Source organism: Neolamprologus brichardi, chromosome 23 (genome assembly GCF_056152115.1).
Source record: "Neolamprologus brichardi isolate AB-2024 chromosome 23, ASM5615211v1, whole genome shotgun sequence".
Classification (NCBI taxonomy): Eukaryota; Metazoa; Chordata; class Actinopteri; order Cichliformes; family Cichlidae; genus Neolamprologus; species Neolamprologus brichardi.
Window position 1 is genome coordinate 6,624,875 of NC_142125.1, and position 23,217 is coordinate 6,648,091.

General features: G+C 41.2%; 3 protein-coding genes across 4 annotated transcripts; all 3 read left to right on the forward strand.

The window, feature by feature from the left end:
* Positions 1-5,691, forward strand: LOC148095994 (cytochrome P450 2J4-like). Of its 2 annotated transcripts, none has more exons than XM_087836646.1 (9): positions 1-339; positions 2,659-2,824; positions 2,912-3,064; positions 3,157-3,317; positions 3,417-3,593; positions 3,676-3,814; positions 3,926-4,113; positions 4,208-4,349; positions 4,457-5,691. In XM_087836646.1, the coding sequence occupies exons 1-9, from the start codon at positions 154-156 to the stop codon at positions 4,630-4,632; spliced, it is 1,488 nt and encodes a 495-aa protein (XP_087692772.1). In that variant the 5' UTR covers positions 1-153; the 3' UTR covers positions 4,633-5,691. The 2 variants fall into 2 exon arrangements, with proteins under 2 accessions (XP_087692772.1, XP_087692773.1); XM_087836647.1 differs by having other exon boundaries at positions 3,157-3,314; positions 3,414-3,593.
* A 6,139-nt stretch (positions 5,692-11,830) lies between these two features.
* On the forward strand, positions 11,831-17,086 carry LOC148095995 (cytochrome P450 2J4-like). Its single transcript, XM_087836653.1, has 9 exons — positions 11,831-12,106; positions 12,633-12,798; positions 12,886-13,038; positions 13,131-13,291; positions 13,439-13,615; positions 13,708-13,846; positions 16,137-16,324; positions 16,419-16,560; positions 16,665-17,086. Exons 1-9 carry the CDS (start codon positions 11,921-11,923, stop codon positions 16,838-16,840), a joined length of 1,488 nt encoding a protein of 495 aa, XP_087692779.1. The 5' UTR covers positions 11,831-11,920; the 3' UTR covers positions 16,841-17,086.
* A 1,566-nt stretch (positions 17,087-18,652) lies between these two features.
* LOC102780881 (cytochrome P450 2J6-like) lies at positions 18,653-23,217 on the forward strand. The gene is made up of 9 exons (XM_006790110.2): positions 18,653-18,850; positions 19,149-19,314; positions 19,519-19,671; positions 19,744-19,904; positions 20,003-20,176; positions 20,271-20,412; positions 20,521-20,708; positions 22,250-22,391; positions 22,467-23,217. Exons 1-9 carry the CDS (start codon positions 18,653-18,655, stop codon positions 22,640-22,642), a joined length of 1,500 nt encoding a protein of 499 aa, XP_006790173.1. The 3' UTR covers positions 22,643-23,217.

Genomic DNA, 23,217 nt, shown 5'->3' on the forward strand with positions numbered 1-23,217 from the left:
CTTTGTTTGCAGATAAAGCTCATATATCAACTTTGTGACGACTGGTCTGTCCTGAAATTATACCTAACAAAAGGAGTTAACCAGGCGTGTTGCATCCGCGAGGACGCACATAATACAGATATCGTACTGCTCACGTCTTCGCTCTCTGTTACGATGTGGTTTTCCAGTTTTGTGCTGAGCAGTGAGGGGATTTTACTTTCATTTTTCTTTATCCTTTTGATCGCATACTACGTCAAAAACAGGAATCCAAGAAATTTTCCGCCTGGACCTTTTGCTTTACCTCTCCTCGGGAATCTTCAGTTTATTGCCAAGAAACATTTGCATCTTTACTTCGCTGAGGTACTGATTCACACTTCTGTTACATTTAGTATTGAGTGTACTTTGTAGTATAGCTTTGTTTGTTTGTATGCTCTTGTGTGCTGGTGTGTTTGAAATTGAGATATTTATGCAATGTTCTATGGAGGGAAATATGCCTTAAAAGGGTTTCAAATCTGTAAAACAGTTTTACGTGTCTTCAGATTTCTGTGTATTTGTGTGTGGATTGAAGCAGGCGCTTGTCTGTCCTTAAAGGTTACACCCAAATCATTGTACACATTTGTAAATCTTAGTTTACCCTTGTGGAAGATATCGTACGCATTTGAGGCAGATTTCTCCTCTCTCTCTTTTTTTTTTACTGAAACACGGAAGGAAGGACAACTGCATGCATCTATGCAGAGAATATCAGAGCCATGAAAACTAAGGGCGTTTTTACTGTAGTCCGAGGCTATGTCCACACATACATTTGCACCTTTCGTCCACACGTAAACGGCGTTTTCGGTCACTGAAAACGGAGATTTAAAAAGAAAAAACTCCTGCCAGGGTGGATACTTTCAAAAGATCCCGTTATGTGTGGACGAGGTAAATGGAGAAAATGCAGTGTCAAAGGTGTGCGCATTTTTTGACGTCACACTGTGCGCCACGTTATTGTGTCGGTGAAATGAATTTCTACAATGGCGGACGTAGACAAAATACTGTTACTGTTAATTTTACTCTCTGCAGTGTTTAAATGCTTACATATACACACACAGTTACTGTTCCTGGTCGTGTCCAAATTCATGGGCTGCATCCTCCTGAGGACCCGGCCTTCGCGGTCTATGTGGGCCGGGTCCTCAGGAGGTCGGGTAGGCCGGAAGTAAACGGCTATGGAATTGGACGGTCTAGCCTTCTCGATCTACTCCCGCCCTTAATTCAGAGTATTTCCGGTTGTCAGCGCCACGGCACGAAAATCGAAAATGGACCCTGAAATCTTTCTCCGTTTTTTGTGTTCATTTTTAATTATTAACGAGCTAACCCACATTCTCGCCTGAAAATATGTTTAAAGTTTATTTTGTGGCCCAGAAAGATTAATAAGAGTAATTTTAAAACTTAGTAGCGACCGCCATTGCCGGAAACTGGAGCTTGGCTGGGCCGCGCTATGAATTCTGGGATATGGTGGGCCAAGAAGGACACACCCGACCCATCCTTCAAATTCGGGGAAAAGGAGGACGCATTTGTCGGCTGCATTTGGAGGAGTCTACGAATTTGGACAGCCTTCGGCGCGTCGCTGTGACGTAATCGGTCTACAAATGCGGCCTCAGGAGGATGCAGCCCATGAATTTGGACACGACCATTGACTCAGTTCTGCTTCTATGCGCCATCTTTGTTTACTCTTTCCCACCGAGGCTTCTAGACTTCTGATTGGCCAACATTTCTACACGGATAGGAATATAGCGCCACCTGCTGCTTTGGCATGTTCCTAGCAGCGTTTTCCTTCGTTTTTGGCTTTTATGTTTTTATAAACGAAAACGGAAAATCTTTGTTTTCAAAAATACCCGTGTACTTAATAAGTTTGTAAACTTGTAGCTTTTCCACATAATTTAGTTTGTTTTCACACAGCGAACAAAAATGCTTAACCAAAAAAAACTTGTGAATGTCTCGATGTATGCTCAATCGAAAAGGAAAGGAAATCAAAAAGTGGATTCTGTTCATCTGGATGAATTTTCAGTGGGGTAATTCGTTGGTCACTCATGGAAACACCTTTCTGTCTCAGCTGAATGCAGGTGTAGTGCAAAGGTAATTATCCCCGACAGAATGTGAGAAAGAGTGGCTGAATATCGCCACCTGGGTTGGCTGGAAGACTGTTTACTTAGCCTCGCAGGGCGAAGGACACTGTGTATCTATGAAGCGCCTTGAGGCGACTTTTGTTGTGATTTGGCGCTATATAAATAAAATTGAATTGAATTGAATTGTCTCAGCTGAACTATGGACACGCACACACATACATATACACTGATATGCACACACTAATCCCCCCCTCCCTTTCCAAACGCCTTCGACGCTTATTCCCTTCCGATGCTGCACCCTTTACCCACCCCTGTTGCTTGTCATGTGTTTCTTTGGTGTATTAAGAGTTTTTTCATGTGCTATGTGCAGAGGTGTTTTTTTCTGTTCTCAAACTGATCTCCCTGTTGGAGCTCAGTCTGGGGGGAGTTATTTTTTCTCCTTATCTTTCCTCATGTGGTCCATTTTCGATTGTTATACCTCTCTGACCTGTCTTGCCCATGTGATGTTTTGTGTAATGTATGTATGGTCGGAGGGTAAGATGGCAGGTAATATTGTTCATGCTTGTGTTTTTTGTAGCTGGCTGAAGTCTATGGGAACGTGTTCAGTTTCTGCTTTGGCAGGGATAAAATGGTAATGATCTCTGGATACAAGATGGTAAAAGAGGCTCTGGTGACGCAAGCTGACAACTTTGTGGATCGACCATACAGTGCCCTGGCTGACAGGTTTTACTCGGGACCCACAGGTTAAGAAATTATTCTCTGTTTCCTCTCATTTAGTGCAGGAATTGTTTCCCAGTTATTAACTCCCAAATCTGCATGTTTGTATTTAGATGGACTGTTCGCGAGCAACGGTGGAACATGGAAGGCACAGAGACGCTTTGCTTTGTCTACATTACGAGACTTCGGCCTGGGGAAAAACCGCATGGAGCAGTGTATCTGTGAGGAGATCCAATACCTGCAGGAGGAGATAGAGCAGGAGAAAGGTGTTTTACTTTAAGTGGAACATAAGCTCACAATCCTGCACAAGGGAGCAAAAAGTAACCTGTAACAATTGTCTCTTCTTCTTCTTCTTCAGGTAAACTTTTCAGTGCAGCAGGTCTCTTCAACAATGCTGTGTCTAATATAGTTTGCCAGCTGGTGATGGGGAAAAGATATGAATACAGTGACCACAACTTCCAGCTCATGCTGAAGTATCTGTCTGAGACTCTTCAGCTGGAGGGCTCCATATGGGGTCTGGTAAGTGAATTTCAGAAAGTGAAAAAGGGACAGCAGTATGGTATGCGTGGGATTTGTCTTAATCATTTATAAATTTAACTTCCTCTCATCACCGACCAGCTCTACGACTCTTTCCCTGGAGTGATGAAGCGTTTGCCAGGTCCTCATAACAAAATGTTCAGCTATGCCGACATAGTCAAAGATTTCATTGCTCAGGAGATAAAGAGCCACAAGAATGACCTGGATCCCAACAATCCAAGAGACTACATTGATGCTTTCCTCATCAAAATGGAGAATGTATGTGGACACTGCATTACACAAACTGCACTCTACCAGTTACTGTGACTGTGTACTGTAACTTATTCATTTGTCTGAACAGCTCAACAAATCTGACCTGGGCTTCACTGAGATCAACCTGGTTATGTGCTCTACTGATCTTTTCCTGGCTGGAACAGAAACAACAGCCACCACTTTGCTGTGGGCTCTGGTTTTCCTGATCAGAAATCCTGATATTCAGGGTGGGTGACATGCTGGGCTTCATATGTTTTAAAGTAGCCAAAACATAAAGCCAGCAAAAGTAAACATTTCTCCCACAGTTAAAGCTGAACTCCTTTAATTCTCTTTCACAGAGAAAGTCCAGGCAGAGATAGATAACGTGATTGGACAAACTCGCCAGCCTTCCATGGCTGACAGACCAAATCTGTCCTACACTGATGCCGTCATCCACGAGATTCAGAGGATGGGAAATATTGTTCCTCTCAATGGATTCAGAATTGCCGCCAAGGATACAACCCTGGATGGTTACCACATACCCAAGGTACATGTAATATACATTTTAAGCTTCACATATTTGTTCTGTCAGGTGTTGTTGTTAAAGTGCATCTTGTTGTTATCTTGTGGGTTTTTTCTAGGGTACCAGTGTGTTGCCTGTACTCACCTCTGTGCTGTTTGACAAGACTGAATGGGAGACTCCAGACACCTTCAACCCAGGACACTTCCTGGATGCTGATGGGAAGTTTGTGAAGAGAGAAGCATTCCTACCTTTCTCTGCAGGTAAAACCCACAATGAGTGTTTTGTTTTAGCAAAACCTGAACAAGAAAAAAAAACAGTCATCCACAGGTTGTAAACCTGCACGTGTATGTGTTTGTGAATTCTTCAGGGAAGCGTATGTGTCTTGGTGAAAGCCTCGCCAAGATGGAGCTGTTCCTGTTTTTTGTTGGCTTGCTGCAGAAGTTCACTTTCTCTGTCCCTGATGGAGTGGAGCTGAGTACAGAGGGAGTTTCTGGAGTTACACGTGTGCCTGAACCCTTCAAGATTCACGCCAAGACTCGCTGAATTATGAAAAATGGCAGCACGGTGGCACGGTGGTTAGCACTGTTGCTGCACAGCAAGAAGGTCCTGAGTTCAGTTCCACCATCAGGCCGGGGTCTTTCTGTGTGGAGTTTTAATTTTTTATTTTATTTTACTGTTTAGCCTTCTAAACAAATGAAGTTTTTACTGGAAAATATGTTTCTTTTGGCTGGAAGCTTTTTTCACAGGCACAGAGATTATTAAGTTCCGCGTCAGCGGTGTACCAGCCCATCTCTAACTAGGAAGGAGTGATTCAGTCACACAAATCTTATGTACACAAATGCAGTACATCAGCAATAAAGAAGTAAAACCGTCATCTCAGCCACACCTGGGTAATGTTTGCTTTCTTTTTCTTTCAGTGGGTCTTTTCTTCAGCAGTGGGAAGGTGTGTAGGAGACAGCAACATTTTGCCATGGCAACATTACATACCTCTGGTCTGGGTAAGAGGCCAAAAGGAAAGAGTATTTGCCATGGAAGTCATACACAGATACACATACATTGATTATTATGAGGAATCTGACTCAGATGACTCTAGGATGGTCCATATGGGTTCTAGTAAGATGCAAATAAAACTATTTTGTATGACCACATTCAAGCATAAAGCCACAAGTAAGAGTTTTTGTACACATTCAAGTAAATTACTGAGACACAGTGTGATTCAGATGACTGATGCAGATCAGTGGTTATTGTTCCAGTGAAAGTGCGTTCTTATAGAGAATATTGCGAGTTAAACCAGCAAAACAACTTCCTTATTTCCTCCCCTAACAGTTCAATTCAGTTACATTTAATTTTATTTATACTGCGCCAAATCAGACAACAGTCACCTCCAGTTTTAAACTTAAACTCGAAAGAAAGGATACCTGCCTCCCAAATCCAAACTGTGTGTTGGTTCCACAGAACAGGGGCCTGAAAACTGAAGGCTCTGCCTCTTATTCTACTTTTAAATACCCTAGGAACCACAAGTAAGCCAGCAGTCTGAAAGCAAAGTGCTCTACTGGAGTGATATTGAACTATGAGGTCTTTAAGATACGATGGGCCCTTATATGTGATGAGAAGGATTTTAAAATCAATTTAACTGAAGGGCTTTCTAGGAGTTTTTAGGACCACACATCAATAATGAATCACAAGTCCAGCCTAGAAGTAATAAGTGCATGAACTAGTTTTTCAGCATCACTCTAAGAAAGGATGTTTCTGATTTTAAGAGAATTAAATTTTTCTTGCAATTGTGAGAAAAGTTTTACATATTGGTTTAATGTCACCACTGAAGAACATATTCTGGTCAAAAACGACTCCAAGATTCCTCACAGTGTTACTGGAAGCCAAGCTAATGCGATCTAGAGTAAGCATCTGGCTAGATACCATATCTTTTGAGCCGAGTAGAATAACTTCAGTTGTATCCGAATTTAAAAGCGGGAAATTATCCAGGTCTTTATGCCTTTCAGACATTTCTACAATTTAAATAATTGATGTGTGTCAATTGGCTTTATTGACAAATAAAGCTGGGTGTCATCGACATCACAATGAAAATGTATGCTGTGCCTTTTAAATGATACTACCTAAGGGAAGCACTGCACCCAGGCTGAGCGGAAGAGGCTCCACAGAGTGGTCAACACAGCGCAGAAGATCATCGGCTGTCCCCTCCCCTTTGTCACAGACATCCATACACCCGAGTGCAATACTCACAGAATGTCACTTTTTGTTTTATTGTTTGTTTGTTTGTTTTTACCATTCACTAACCTTTAAAGAACAGGGGGAAAAGGTTCCCTCATGCTTCTACAACTGTGAAACTTGACTGTTACAACTGAGCTGTTGTCCTGGGAGACCATGGAGGCCTAAATAATACAGAATCAGGGGGGAAAAGGCAGTCCAGCTTATTATTCCATCAGTCCATTTTCTTCTTCCTATCCATTTCAGGGTTGCAGAGTAGCTGGAGCACAGCTCTCTGTGAGAGGTATGGTACATCTCTTGTCCTATGACAACTCTGCATAATTATACAACTGTACATAATAGACCAAATTTAATCAGTTAATCAGACCACATACATATTCCACACTGAAAACCTTATGAAACACATCTGAATATGCAAAAGTGTTCATTCATATAACTGACAGTTTCAATTTACAAAGTTAAATTCTTATATATATATGTAATCGATCCCTTAATTGATAGGGACATGGATATTCTAGGTACTTTCAATGAGGAGAAGAGGAACAAGAAAACTAGAACACCTCCTTATGCTGTCTTATAAAGAACACTCTATGGCATTTATTACAACACAACACATAACAGTCTCATCAGCAACTTCAATAATATGCAGAATGTTAACAACACTTATGAGACAAAAATACAATCAATACAATCCCCCCTTCAATCAGTTAGTTCAGTTTCCATATTAGTATTAGTCCATTTCAATTCAATTCAATTCAATTTTATTTATATAGCGCCAAATCACAACAAATGTCGCCTCAAGGCGCTTCATAGATACAGAGAAAAGCCCAACAATCATATGACCCCCTATGAGCAAGCACTTTGGCGACAGTGGGAAGGAAAAACTCCCTTTTAACAGGAAGAAACCTCCGGCAGAACCAGGCTCAGGGAGGGGCGGCCATCTGCTGCGACCGGTTGGGGTGAGAGAAGGAAGACAGGATAAAAGACATGCTGTGGAAGAGAGACAGAGATTAATAACAGATATGATTAAATACAGAGAGGTCTATTAACACATAGTGAGTGAGAAAGGTGACTGGAAAGGAAAAACTCAATGCATCATGGGAATCCCCCGGCAGCCTACATCTATTGCAGCATAACTAAGGGAGGATTCAGGGTCACCTGGTCCAGCCCTAACTATATGCTTTAGCAAAAAGGAAAGTTTTAAGCCTAATCTTAAAAGTAGAGATAGTGTCTGTCTCCCGAATCCAAACTGGAAGCTGGTTCCACAGAAGAGGGGCCTGAAAACTGAAGGCTCTCCCTCCCATTCTACTTTTAAATACTCTAGGAACAACAAGTAGGCCTGCAGAGCGAGAGCGAAGTGCTCTACTAGGGTAATATGGTACTACAAGGTCATTAAGATAAGATGGGGCCTGATTATTTAAGACCTTGTATGTGAGGAGCAGGATTTTGAATTCAATTCTGGATTTAACAGGAAGCCAATGAAGGGAAGCCAAAACAGGAGAAATATGCTCTCTCTTTCTAGTCCCTGTCAGGACTCTTGCTGCAGCATTTTGGATTAACTGAAGGCTTTTCAGTGAGTTTTTTGGACATCCTGATAATAATGAATTGCAGTAGTCCAGCCTGGAAGTAATAAATGCATGAACTAGTTTTTCAGCGTCACTCTGAGACAGGATATTTCTAATTTTAGAGATGTTGCGCAAATGGAAGAACGCAGTCTTACATATTTGTTTAATATGTGCGTTGAAGGACATATCCTGGTCAAAAATGACTCCAAGGTTCCTCACAGTGTTACTGGAGGCCAAGGTAATGCCATCCAGAGTAAGAATCTGGTTAGATACCATATTTCTAAGCTTTTCAGCGCCGAGTACAATGACCTCAGTTTTATCTGAGTTAAGAAGCAGAAAGTTAGTGGCCATCCAAGTCTTTATGTCTTTAAGACATTCCTGCAGTTTAACTAATTGGTGTGTGTTATCTGGCTTCATGGACAGATAGAGCTGGGTGTCATCTGCATAGCAGTGAAAATGTATGCTATGTCTTCTAATGATGCTGCCTAGGGGAAGCATGTATAATGTAAACAGAATTGGTCCTAGCACTGAACCCTGTGGAACTCCATAATTAACCTCAGTGTGTGAAGAGGACTCTCCATTTACATGCACAAATTGGAGTCTATTAGATAGATATGATACAAACCACTGCAGTGCAATACCTGTAATACCTACAGCATGTTCTAATCGCTCTAATAGGATATTATGGTCAACAGTATCGAATGCTGCACTAAGGTCAAGAAGGACAAGCACCAGGGGCGATTCTAGGATCAGAGCTTTGGGGGTGCTGAGCACCCAGAGAGCTGCCCATCCAGGCAAGGTAAACTTTACTCATCACAATAAGACTTCTTCCCCGTCTCTGTCAGTCCCTGCATCCATAAATGCCTCCAGTTGTCCCGAGTTCAAGTCTGACTGCCTCCTTGGTGCATTTAAACCCCTGTTCCTCCCTGTCCTCATCGTCTGTTGTCTTCATCTCCATTATCAGTCATCATAATTTTACCCTCTCTATGCAAGTCTGCAAATTTCTTTATTAAATCATAAGTTTCTTAAATTCATCAAGTCTCTCTGTGCCTGGGTCCTCGTCACAAAACACGACATCACTGTTTTGTACATTTTAACACAATTTAATCCCCACATTTTTGAAAGAATAGCAAAACACTTTTTTGAAAAGTCTGTAACAAAACCATCAAATCTGATCAAGGTTATTAAAATGCTGCCAAAGAAGAATGGATTGGAATTTAAAAAAAAAAAATACATATCCTAACCTTAATTACTGGGGAAAAATGATAAATGATGCTCATAGTGAGTAAAAAGTAAACTGTGTGCATTTTTTTGGACAGAGATTCACTTCTAAAGTGTATGTATAATACAATACAGATACATAAAAAATACACTCCAAAAATAGAAGAGTCCTTGAAATATACAAAATATTATTAGAAAATGGAGACACTTGGCCTTTGGTACAATGTATACAATGTATGAAAAGATCTTTACTGCAGATACTACTATGGCTCTGCAGATTTTTTCTTTTCTTTTAACCTATGTCGCCTCACCTTGAGGTTGGTAAATCTGTCTATCACATTTTGGTGGTCAAGTCTCTCACGCATCTCTTTCTCAACTGACATCACAGCCAGGTGCTGGAGTCTGCTTTGACCCATGGTCCTTCTCAGCCAGGTATGGAGCTGACTCAAGACACTAAAAGACCTTTCACAGCTACAGCTGCTAACTGGGTTTGTTAGGGCAACCTGAATAACAGTTTTCAGTTTGGGGACGATCTGATTATCCAGAAGATTATACAATGTTAACATATCTGGAATGGCACCAGCCTCACTCTTGAGCTTTATAAAGTCTTTGGCAACCGTGACTTCCTCTGACTGAAGCTCAATATGGTAATGCAGTGCCAGGGCTGACAACCCAGTTTGTTTTGCAGATTCTGTATAGCAGCTTTAATATAGGGAGAACACAACTTCCAGATTGTATGAGTTGTTTGTATTAGTTGTTTGTCTTTCTTTTTCTTTGCCAGTTAAACAGTTACTGTTTTGCCTGTTAGTACTCCCTGTCTGTTTTCTTACCTGGTACTTCCTGATCTTGTACTTTGCCCTCATGTTCCCCTCTTTCCTCTCTCCCTCTTTGGACTGACAATCTGTACACACACACACACACACACACACACACACACACACACACACACACACACACACACACACACACACAACAGGAGTTATAAGGTTAATGGGCATCCAGTCAGTTAGCTAGTTAGTACCTTGGGTTCAATATCGGCACATGCACATATGGCAAATAACCAGTTTCTCTCATTACATTTCAAACAGGACAGTGGTAACAACAGCAGGCTACGGACATTGTTAAGTTTTAGATTTTAAATAGGCTGTATACATTTCAATGAGATCAACAGGGCAGTCAAATATCGCTAATTTTACTACAGAGCAAACATCGTCGGAAAACACGTTTTCAACTAGGGCTGCCACAAATGATTATTTTGATAGTCGACTAGTCACTGATTATTTTTGCAATTAGTCGACTAATCAGATCATGCATCCATTGGATGTACAGCGTACAGCTTATTGCACCAGCATGCATCTGCTCTCATATAACTATCATTAGCTTACAGCTCTAAGTGTTTAAGGTATGTGCTAACTAAAAATAAAGACAAGATGATAGTTTATTAAATTTGAATGAAATTTGCAGATTGTTTCGGTGAAGTTTAATAAACTCATTGTTATCTAAAATATAACGGGACACCGGAGTATATTCTCGAGCATCTCACACTTCTGATAATCAGTTGTCTGCTTGACGTTTATTCAGCTGTGTAAAAACTATAACTTTAATCTCAGCCAAACCGATTTACTCAGGAACAAATAAAATACTAAAAAAAGCCAAACAATAACATTTTTAAGTTATCTAAGTGACTTATATATGTTTAACCTGAGTAGCGAAAGACCGCAGTGGGTTTGAAAACAATTTGCCGGAGTCCGGTGTTCTCACGGGCTCTAGAGAGCCTTGCCCCCGGCTAACTATCAAGCTAGTGGATAACAGACGTCTCCGAAAACGTCGGAGCGCTTTTGAAAATATGTGGTGTCTTGATAAACTGAGCAGATATTTGAGGTTTACACAGCTACATTCTCGCCTGAAAATATGCTAAACGTTTATTTTGTGACCCAGAAAGAATAATAAGAGTAATATTAAAACTAACTAGCTGCCGCCATTGTTGGAAACTGAGCTGGGCTGCGCTATGAATTCTGGGACACAGCTCCTTCTTCTTCTTCGGGGTTTAACGGCAGCTGGCATCCTTGTACATGCAGTGCTGCCATCTTCTGTTTCAGTCCGTTATTACACTCTTAAATTCTACTACTTGTTCCTGCGTCTTTTGTGATCTTACAAAGCTTCAAACGATGCGTCGACTGTTAAATCAGTCGTCGATGATTTTGATAGTCGACGTAATCGTGACTAGTCGACTAATTGTGGCAACCCTATTTTCAACACAGCAGGTTACCTGGTGTAATGTTGTTCAGTTAAAAAGAAACATGGTCTGACTCCTATCTAACTATATAAAGAGTAACTGAAAGTTAAATGCAGCTAATATGTCCTGTTTTAAGCCAGGCACTTCCACCTCTGCTCCGCTGCGTCTCAGCCACCATCGCTCTGGCAGCAACGGCGCTAAAGCAAGTAGGAGAGAGCCGAGCTGGAACAAACCATTTTGGGAGGGGGGAGGGGTTATCTATACTTTTGTTGTTATAATGTTCCATCTCAATTAAGTACTGTATGCTTTTTATACTTTTAGTAGTGTGTCCCACAAACAGCAAATATTTTCAAAAAAAGTAAGACATCTTTGGGGGTGCTTTGATTCATTTTGGGGGTGCTGAAGCACCTCCAAAACTGGGCTAAAATCGCCCCTGATTATGAACCTTTTCTTGACTCGTCTGACCTGAACTTCTGGCTAACAAATAGAATTAGCCAAGCGTGACAGGCTTACGAAAACACGGCTTTGTGCCTGGAAAAGACAGATTACAGACTTTCAGCTGCTGCTCTCTGTCTCTTTAACTATGTGGTTTTCCAGCTTTTTGCTGAACACTGAGGGGGTTTTACTCTCTATTTTTTTATTCCTTCTGATCACATACCACCTCAAAAACAGGAATCCAAGGAATCTTCCACCAGGACCATTCGCTTTACCCTTTATTGGGAATTTCCAGATTGTGGACAAGAAGCACCCACATATTTATTTTACCAAGGTATTGAGTCATACTTGTATTATCTTAAGTGGATTCTCAGTATTGAGTGCCATTGGCTGTTTATAGTACTGCTTTGTTTATTTGGATATATTGTTGTGTGCTGGTGTGTCTACATGCTCTACTTTCAAGACAGAAACTGAGATGTTCATGTTACACTCACAAATAATTCTTATTTCTACTTAAACACAGGGAGGAGAGAATACTTCAGAAACAATCCATGCACAGTGCCTGTGGTCTACATTCATGAACTTTAGAAAAACTTTTAAAAAATCTTTATTAATGTTGCTGTGTGGTACAGCCCTTCCAAGAAGTTTGTCCTCCTTTTTTGAAGACGAAAATTTATTTTTTTGTTTACCACTCTTAACAATGAGAAAACAAAAGTTGATGTGATTTGATTTGGATTTTGAATATTTACATTTGTTAGTCAAATTGTGAGTGTGGATTTCTGGCTTCTGAGCAGAGCAGTTTACACATATAAAACCAAACATATTTATTTCATCCTTTGTGTTTGTTGTGTTTTTTGTAGCTGGCTGAAGTCTATGGGAACGTGTTCAGTTTCTGCTTCGGCAGGGATAAAATGGTAATGATCTCTGGATACAAGATGGTAAAAGAGGCTCTGGTGACGCAAGCTGACAACTTTGTGGATCGACCATACAGTGCCCTGGCTGACAGGTTTTACTCGGGACCCACAGGTTAAGAAATTATTCTCTGTTTCCTCTCATTCAGTGCAGGAATTGTTTCCCAGTTATTAACTCCCAAATCTGCATGTTTGTATTTAGATGGTCTGTTCGCGAGCAACGGTGGAAAATGGAAGGCACAGAGACGCTTTGCTTTGTCTACATTACGAGACTTCGGCCTGGGGAAAAACCGCATGGAGCAGTGTATCTGTGAGGAGATCCGATACCTGCAGGAGGAGATAGATCAGGAGAAAGGTGCTTTACTTTAAGTGGAACATAAGCTCACAATCCTGCACAAGGGAGCAAAAAGTAACCTGTAACAATTGTCTCTTCTTCTTCTTCTTCAGGTAAACTTTTCAGTGCAGCAGGTCTCTTCAACAATGCTGTGTCTAATATAGTTTGCCAGCTGGTGATGGGGAAAAGATATGAATACAGTGACCACAACTTCCAGCTCATGCTGAAGTATCTGTCTGAGAGTCTTCAGTTGGAGGGCTCCATATGGGGTCAGGTAAGTCAAAAACAATTTACTTCTTCCAGAGTATAACAAAAGCATGCATGCTGTGCTTTTTCTCTGACAGATTTCCCCTCTGTAAATACTAGGCTGTTGCTATAATGCTTTGAATAAAACTGTCTCTTATTATTTGTTATTAACAAGCTCTATGAATCATTCCCTGGAGTGATGAAGCGTTTGCCAGGTCCTCATAACAAAATGTTCAGCTATTTCGACATAGTCAAAGATTTCATCGCTCAGGAGATAAAGAGCCACAAGAAGGACCTGGATCACAACAATCCAAGAGACTACATCGACGCTTTCCTTATCAAGATGGAGAATGTATGTGGACACTGCATTGCACAAACTGAACTGTAAAAATGAACCATTCTAATATTAATTGACAAATGTGACTTTTCAATATCTCTGTGCAGCTCAATGAATCTGACCTGGGCTTCACTGAGACCAACCTGGTTTTGTGCTCTGCTGATCTTTTCGTGGCTGGAACAGAAACAACAGCCACCACTTTGCTGTGGGCTCTGGTTTTCCTGATCAGAGATCCTGATGTCCAGGGTGGGTGGCTTATAAGCCCTTATATGGAGCTTTAAAATAGCCAAAACACCAGATGTGAGATGATTTACTTTTAACAAATCCTAACATCAGCCAAAACAAGCCACTGTTCATTTTACAGGTGTTTAATACAAACAACCGGACAAGTTCAAATTGAGTGCAGAAATGTGTATTGCTCCCAGGAGTAACTGTTCACAATGAAAACCACAGTTCATCTTGTACTGTTAATGTCCTCTCCATGTGGTTTTAGTCTGCAGGCTCCAAGTAGCTCTGCAACATCTCCATAGGTTCATCTATCCATCTTCTAGCAACTTGTAGTGTGTACAGGGTGTTGTTTAAAAGAGGCACCTACATCAGTATCAATAGGACCAAATTCTGATCTCATCTGATAAGGATGGGAAATGCAATGGCCCTGCATGCATTAGCAGCATTTGCACACAGCAGATCAAGAACTGTCTTCAGAAAAAATCATAAACACACTAAAATACTGAATTAGCAGTGACGTGAGTCATGTCGCAATGGATCAGATGATTGTAAATGTGAACAGTAACAACAATAACAGGAACTAGTATGGATGCAATCCAGCAGCTATCAATTCAATATCTGGACCAAAGAAACAGTTCTTCACACAAACATGCTGACGATTGCACCACTTTTTGTTCACCAACAGTGCATTTACTTCACCGTTCTTCTTGCCACTCAGATTGCACCCAAAATGTTCTGCAGGGGCTGTTGTACTGTCAACCGGGAAGGTGTGAGTTCATTAAGGAGAGAACTGGACTTGATTTATTGAGACAGAGAAATTAATCATTTTATATTTGGTGATTGAACTCAGATGACCCATCGTGGCAGAACAGAATCCCGGTTTTGATAGGAGTTAGGACAGAGTCTACCTCTACCTGAGTGACTCAGGTCAGGTGGAGGTGTGGAGTCTGAAAGGGAGAATGACAGAAGAGTACAGAGCTTTAAAGCACACAGAGTGGATGATGATTGGCTCAATGAAGGCAGCGAGAATATGATTGGACTAGAATAATGATGTCAGTATTGATTTGGACAGTGTAAAAACTGGAAGTGATGTGAAGCATGTGCTAGCAGGCGAAGTTAAATAGAGTTAAATGATTAAATAATTATCACTCCTTTTTAACCTATGCATGAGGTTCATTTCAGTTCAATAATTATAATCTCAGTATCCTCAAGGTGCTTTATTTTCAAAAAAAAAAGGACAAACAATAATAGAGAGAAAACCCCAATAATTCAATTCAATTCAATTTATTTATATAGCGCCAAATCACAACAAAAGTCGCCTCAAGGCGCTTCATAGATACAGAGAAAAACCCAACAATCATATGACCCCCTATGAGCAAGCACTTTGGCGACAGTGGGAAGGAAAAACTCCCTTTTAACAGGAAGAAACCTCCAACAGAACCAGGCTCAGGGAGGGGCGGCCATCTGCTGCGACCGGTTGGGGTGAGAGAAGTGACCCCTTATGAATAAGCAGATGAGATGACCCCTTATGAATAAGCACGGTTAACGGGAAGAACGAGAATCAGAGGGGGCAGCCATCTATTGGGCAGAGGAGAGGCAGATGGGACAATATACTTCTAACGCTAACAACTAATAACACATTTTGTTTTCTGTTCTCATGCTGACCTCCCATAAGGAGTCCAGCATGACTAGAGGTCTCTTTTTCCCCTCCTCCACTTGCCCATTGTTTTTTTTCCATATTACTACCCGTCTCCGACCTGTCTTCCCACGTCATATCTTTGCTATGTATGTATGGTCGGGGGGGTCCAATTTCACTGCAGGTGTAAACATTGCATGTGACAAATAAAAGGCTTGATTGACATTTCAGACAAGTTTATATGACGCACATAGCACTAAATTCTGAATCACTGCACTAAGCTCATCCTTTTTTTTATTGCCCAAGAACCTCACACTCTCAGCGATTACAGCTGGAGCAGAGTTTATATGTTTGTGTTTGGTTGCTTAGCTCCAGCTCAGCAGCCCTGTTGTCTCCCCCTTTGTCTCTGAGGAACAGAATGTGTTCCATTCATTATTACGAGTGTCCTCACCACCAACAGTTTGTCCCGTGTGTAAAGTGGCAAAAGAAAACATCATGAGCAAGAAAAACAAAGGTGTACAAAATAACCACGATATTACTAATAAAGAATAACAACAAAGAGTAAGTGACTCAGACCAAAAAAAGCACAGACTGAGACTCATAATTGTGCTATGGTAACAGACAGGTGTTGAAATATGGCTTCTTCTGAACTATTTTAATTCTCCTTCACAGAGAAAGTCCAGGCAGAGATAGATAACGTGATTGGACAAACCCGCCAGCCTTCCATGGCTGACAGACCAAATCTGCCCTACACTGATGCCGTCATCCACGAGATTCAGAGGATGGGAAATATTGTTCCTCTCAATGTACTCAGAGTTGCTGCCAAGGATACAACCCTGGATGGTTACCACATACCTAAGGTACATGTAATATACATTTTAAGCTTCACATATTTGTTCTGTCAGGTGTTGTTGTTAAAGTGCATCTTGTTGTTATCTTGTGGGTTTTTTCTAGGGTACCAGTGTGTTGCCTGTACTCACCTCTGTGCTGTTTGACAAGACTGAATGGGAGACACCAGTCACCTTCAACCCAGGACACTTCCTGGATGCTGATGGGAAGTTTGTGAAGAGAGAAGCATTCCTACCTTTCTCTGCAGGTAAAACCCACAATGAGTGTTTTGTTTTAGCACAACCTGAACAAGAAAAAAACATCATTCACAGGTTGTAAACCTGCACGTGTATGTGTTTGCGAATTTTTCAGGGAAGCGTGTGTGTCTTGGTGAAAGCCTCGCCAAGATGGAGCTGTTCCTGTTTTTTGTTGGCCTGCTGCAGCAGTTCACTTTCTCTGTCCCTGATGGAGTGGAGCTGAGTACAGAGGGAGTTTCTGGAATTATACGTGTGCCTGAACCCTTCAAGGTTCACGCCAAGGCTCGATAAATCTCACTGAGCCATTTAACCAACGACTAAGAGTCAAGACCGAGAAAAAGTATTTTAATGAAGGATGGATTTTTTTTTATTTTAATATCTTCATTTCATTGCTGTATCACTGCTGCCTGCAAAGATTACCTGATTTTCTTTACATGTGCATCCGAATCACTATATTGTGTTTTAATTCAAGGATATTCCATCATTAAATTGCAATAACGACAAATTGTAATGTACACTTTTAGTAATAAAATGTATTCATAACTAGTTGTTTGCCAATCTGTGTCGCACACCTGATTTAATTCACTGGTTACACAAGAAACCGCATATGCAAAGCCACAACTACACATTCAACTAGCTTCTTTCCCCATTTTAACATTAGATTTTTTTACAAGCCAGTGCTCCTCTAGTCTGCATGTCAAAGTATTGTTGTGTGTATGCATGCACGTGAATGCTAGACAAAGTGCTCAGGTATATAATCAACAGTGTTGGGGAGTAACGGAATACATGTACCGCCGTTACGTATTTAAAATACAAAATATGAGTAACTGTATTCCGTTACAGTTACCGTTTAAAAAGGTGGTATTTAGAATACAGTTACTTTGTTGAAATAAATGGATTACAAGGCGGTACTTCCCTGTTTCATATTTTGGCGGGTCAGGCCTGTTTCGGTTTTGTTTGACAGCTATGTTTTGTCGTTCCGGGCGGCAGCGTTACGGTTGCCATGGTTACAGGGTGCCACTCTCTCTGTGTTTTTCCTGGGTGAGAGAGGCCTTTTTGTTGTTGTTGTTGTGCTAAGCTAATAGGCAGAATGCTACAGGTATAGCTCTAAAGAATGTAGCATCATAGGCAGTGTAGTCCGTGCTACAGGGAGAATGGACTGCCATACCCGTTATGTGTCTGTGAGCGAGGGAGGGAGAAAAAGGAAAAGTATGAGCTGTCATCAAGCAAAAACGGGAGCTGGAAGCATGTAAATATAATAATAACCACTGCAGCCAAGAAGAGTGCCTTACCAGCCCAGTTGTAAGTAAGCTATTAAGACTCGACTGTACACCGTGTTCGTGTTTTCCTCCAAAAACAATAAGTTCCGTTGGAGCAGCCTTTCAACGCCTCTCTCTGTCTCTCGCTAGCAAAGTTGACCCAGACAACAAAGTAAAGCTAGTTTTCAGCTACGAGCCCGACACAGAACCCACCGTATTAGCCAGAGGTCCCTTTACTACGGTTCGGAGCCGTGGACCTTCAGTAACAGTAATAAATCACAGCAATAGTACATTCACGTAGTTGTAAACAGCATGATAATATATTAAGTAATCCAAAGTATTCAGAATACGTTACTCTCATTGAGTAACGTAACAGAATACGTTACAGAATACATTTTGGGGCATGTATTCTGTAATCTGTAATGGAATACATTTTAAAAGTAACCTTCCCAACACTGATAATCAAAGTGCTTTGTGAATGTGGTTGGTAGTAGAAAGCGCTTTAAAGGCTCTGCTATACTTATGTATGTAAGCACCAGTACATTTAACTATTTGTGTTACTATTCAAGTTTTTTTTCTCCCTTATATCAGTTTGCTGAAAACCGTTCACGTATGTACGTAAAGATTTCACATCAACAATGGGAACATAAAACAAAAATGTTTGTGCTACTTTTTAGTAGAATCTGTAATAATTGAGGCCTGACCCAGCATCAGACAAACTTTCACACACACACAGATCATTATATATACCCAAGCTGTGAGTCAGCAGTGTACCAGCCCATCTCTAAATAGGAAGGGATCCTGGAGCTGAGGTCCTGATCACTTAGTTTTACTCTGCTTCACAATGCAGCTGTGTGATTTGTTTCTTTGTCTTGATATAAAGGAGCAGCTGCTTATTATTTTTGCCGGCCTCCTTATGGTATATTTTCATTTTCGTAAGGATAAGGATCCACCGGGCTTTCCTCCAGGCCCTCCAGCTCTACCTATTTTAGGAAACATCTTCAACATTGATGCCAAACAGCCTCATATTTACCTAACCAAGGTAAGCTGACATCATTGTGGCATTTACACATTTCTTAAAAGTCCACTTGGGCAACCTCAGGATTTCCGCTGACACTGACGCTCTTTAGTTACACTTTTATCTGACGTAGAATAGTTTAAAGAGAACATTAATAATAAAGTTAACAAAATGTTCATATTTCACTCTGGACAAATAATAAAACAATACCAAATACCTTGCAGATACTAAGTTATAGTGTTAACAACAGGTTGTGCTATGCATCTTATCAGAATCACATGCTAGACAACAGGCCACTTATTGTCTGCTGCTGCATCCACAGCTTGCTGATTCTTATGGGAATGTGTTCTGCATACGTCTGGGAAGGCACAAAACAGTGTTTGTGTCCGGGTGGAAGATGGTGAAGGAAGCTTTAGTAACACAAGCGGACAACTTTGTGGACCGGCCTTACAGCCCGATGGTGACCAGAATTTATTCAGGGAACTCAGGTGAATCACAAAAAGAATACGCAAATGCAATACTTCAGCAACAAGTCTGTGAAGGTTCTCAGTCATCCAGGTCATCGTAGTCAAAGGAGCTTGCAAAGAAAAGCGTCTGGACTTCTTTAAGTTACTGAAGTTACTTCTGCAACAAAGCAGTCAGGTCACCCTCTGAGCTGCACCTCAGTAATTTTTGCTTTCTTTTCCTTTCAGCGGGTCTTTTCTTCAGTAATGGGAAGGTGTGGAGGAGACAGCGACGTTTTGCCATGACTACTTTACGCACCTTTGGTTTAGCTAAGGAGTCGACAGAGCAGAGTATTTGTGATGAAAGTCAACATCTGAAGGACGCGATGGAAAAGGAGAAAGGTCAAGAGACAGCAATGAGTGAAAGCAAAACACACACAGTGTACTGTGACTAAACGCATTTCCTGCCTTCAGGTGAGCCATTCGACCCAGTGCCGTTCTTAAACAATGCTGTCTCCAACATCATCTGCAAGATAGTGTTTGGGAGACGATTTGACTACAGTGACCACAACTTCCAGGTCATGCTGAGCAATCTGACTGAGATGGCCTATCTGGAAGGTTCCATATGGGCTCTAGTAAGACACAAATTGTGTCAGTGGAATTTTTTTCTTCCTGAAAATATTGAAAGGTAACCCACCACTGAATACATTTTTTCAATTTCCTCCCCTAACAGCTATATGATGCATTCCCAGGACTGATGAAACACCTGCCGGGGCCTCACAATCGCATCTTTAGCAGCTCCAAATCTTTGGTGGCATCTATCAGGGAAGAGATCGAGAAACACAAGTTAGATCTGGACCCCAACAACCCGAGAGATTACATTGACAGCTTCCTCATAAAGGAGAAAGTATGCTGTTTACGTTCAACCAAAATAATAATAACAGTAATAAATAGAATCTGTTTATTAACTTGTATTTTTGATACCTTGCTTTGCTCGCTAGCACAACAGAAACAGTCATTTGGGCTTTGAGGAAGAAAACCTGAGTCTGTGCTGTCTGGACTTGTTCCTGGCTGGCAGTGAAACCACTTCAAAGACTTTGCAGTGGGGACTCATCTATCTCATCATGAACCCTCAGATCCAGTGTAAGTTCAGAGCAAAACTAGTTTTTAATACCATCCAGGTCAGAGATCAAAATAATTATATGACACAGATACCTGTTAATTAACAAGTTAATATAATTTGACTCCTAGGTAAAGTCCAGGAAGAGATCGACAGAGCGATCGGACAGACCCGTCAGCCCACCATGGCAGACAAACCCAACCTGCCTTACACTGATGCTGTCATCCACGAGATCCAGAGGATGGGAAACATCGTTCCACTCAATGGACTCAGGATGGCCGCCAAGGACACAATCCTGGGTGGTTACTTCATACCCAAGGTGCATCTGGTCTGCTCATAGAACACAGCAGCTTAAGCCCCCTACATAAGATTAAAAATTGCTTAGTTCAAGTTCATGCGTTGGTTTCATCCAGGTAAACCATCACGTTGGAGACCAAAAACAAGGTTTGCATTTGCCCAAAATAATTTAGCTTTTTACAAAAATACTTTTCTATTTCCAAAATAGTAATAGACTGAGATTTCTATTTTTCCACTGGCCACACTGCAACTTAAAACTGACTGTTGCTTTCAAATGCATTGCAGATGCCAAAATGGGAAAACATTTTTTTCTGAAAGAGAGCAAGGTCGCTAATAATGATACATGCTAAATATATAGGCTATACCCAGTGTTGGGGAGTAACGGAATACATGTACCGCCGTTACGTATTTAAAATACAAAATATGAGTAACTGTATTCCGTTACAGGTACCGTTTAAAAAGGTGGTATTTAGAATACAGTTACTTTGTTGAAATAAATGGATTATACGCAGTACTTTCCTGTTTCATATTTTGGCGGGTCAGGACTGTTTGGGTTTTGTTTGACAGCTACGTTCTGTTGTTCCAGGTGGCAGCTTTACGGTTGCCATGGTTACAGGGTGACGCTCTCTCTCTGCGTGTTTCCTGGGTGAGAGAGGCCTTTTTGTTGTTGTCGTGCTAAGCTAATAGGCAGAATGCTACAGGTAGCTCTAAAGAATATAGCATCATAGGCAGTGTAGTCCGTGCTGCAGGGAGAATGGACTGCCATACACGTTATGTGTCTGTGAGCGAGGGAGGGAGAAAAAGGAAAAGTATGAGCTGTCATCGAGCAAAAACGGGAGCTGGAAGCATGTAAATATAATAATAACCACTGCAGCCAAGAAGAGAGCCTGACGAGCCCAGCTGTAAGTAAGCTATTAAGACTCGACTGTACACCGTGTTCGTGTTTTCCTCCAAAAACAATAAGTTCCGTTGGAGCAGCCTTTCAACGCCTCTCACTGTCTCTCGCTAGCAAAGTTTACCCAGACAACAAAGTAAAGCTAGTTTTCGGCTACGAGCCCGACACAGAACCCACCGTATTAGCCAGAGGTCCCTTTACTACGGATCGGAGCCGCGGACCTTCAGTAACAGTAATAAATCACAGCAATAGTACATTCATGTAGTTGTAAACAGCATGATAATATATTAAGTAATCCAAAGTATTCAGAATACGTTACTCTCATTGAGTAACGTAACGGAATACGTTACAGAATACATTTTGGGGCATGTATTCTGTATTCTGTAATGGAATACATTTTAAAAGTAACCTTCCCAACACTGGCTATACCTTAACAAAACAGTATGTGTCGTTTCCCAGATTATAACCCCCTTAACAGTGTTAGCACTGAGCAAGTGTTTACTGTCAACAAGCCCTTGCATGAGATTTTAGGCAGGGTTCTTTGTCCTGTTTTCAAGATAAAATGGTCTTTTTTTTTTCTTATATTTGTTCTTACAAACATTGCCTAGCTGTATAAACCAGCACTTTGAATACTATCTTTGAATGTGACTGCTGTCGTCTATGTGCAGGGGACCTCTGTGATGCCTAACCTGACTTCAGTGCTGTTTGATAAGAATAAATGGGAGACTCCAGACACCTTTAATCCTGAACATTTCCTAGATTGCGAGGGCAAGTTTGTGAGGAGGGGAGCATTTTTACCTTTCTCTGCAGGTAATTTTAACATATAAACCGTAATTATGATATTGGTTAGATGGGGTGATAACCAGAGTCACCTTCATTTCCCAGGAAGGCGTGCGTGTCTCGGTGAGGGGCTGGCAAGGATGGAACTCTTCCTGTTTTTTGTCAGTTTGTTTCAGAAGTTTATTTTTTCCACTCTGGATGGAGTCAAGCTGAGTACAGAAGGAGTCACCGGAGCCACTCGCACACCCTACCCTTTTAAGGTGTACGCTAAGCCGCGCTGAACCATCCCCAACAAATCAACAGAAAAAGCAAATATGAATATTGTTGTGTTGCTGTGAGATAGAGACGATGCCTTTTCAATATTTATCGTATACTGAGTTTTGACTACAGACTGTACATAAAAGATAGACCTCACACTGGTTAACAAAGTGCATTGTAAAGCCTTAAGCTGGCATCTTCACTATTTTTGTGACTCGAAGGTGATGTAATAAGCAAGAGGCAGCGCTAACTCTGAAACTGAAACTTTTCTTTAAAGGAGAATATGTCCAGCAGGGGGTAGCTCAAATCTGCTGCAACATTTTCTGATTGTTGCCATGGCTGTTTGGAGGTGCTTCCATGATGTGCTGAGCAGACTTCTAGTGCTTTTAAGCACTGGAATACTCCCTAATGTGTGCACACACACACACAGCTACATGCACGTGCCCGGTTGAACCACAGTATTTTTTTGTAAGGCTATATAAGATGGCACGTGTGCAGACATTAGTCAACTATGCTGCTCGTTGCTATACCTTTTATGTTTTCCACAAAAGTGCCAATAACTGTTTCCAAATGTTTTTTAGTCAGTGCTGGATGTGTG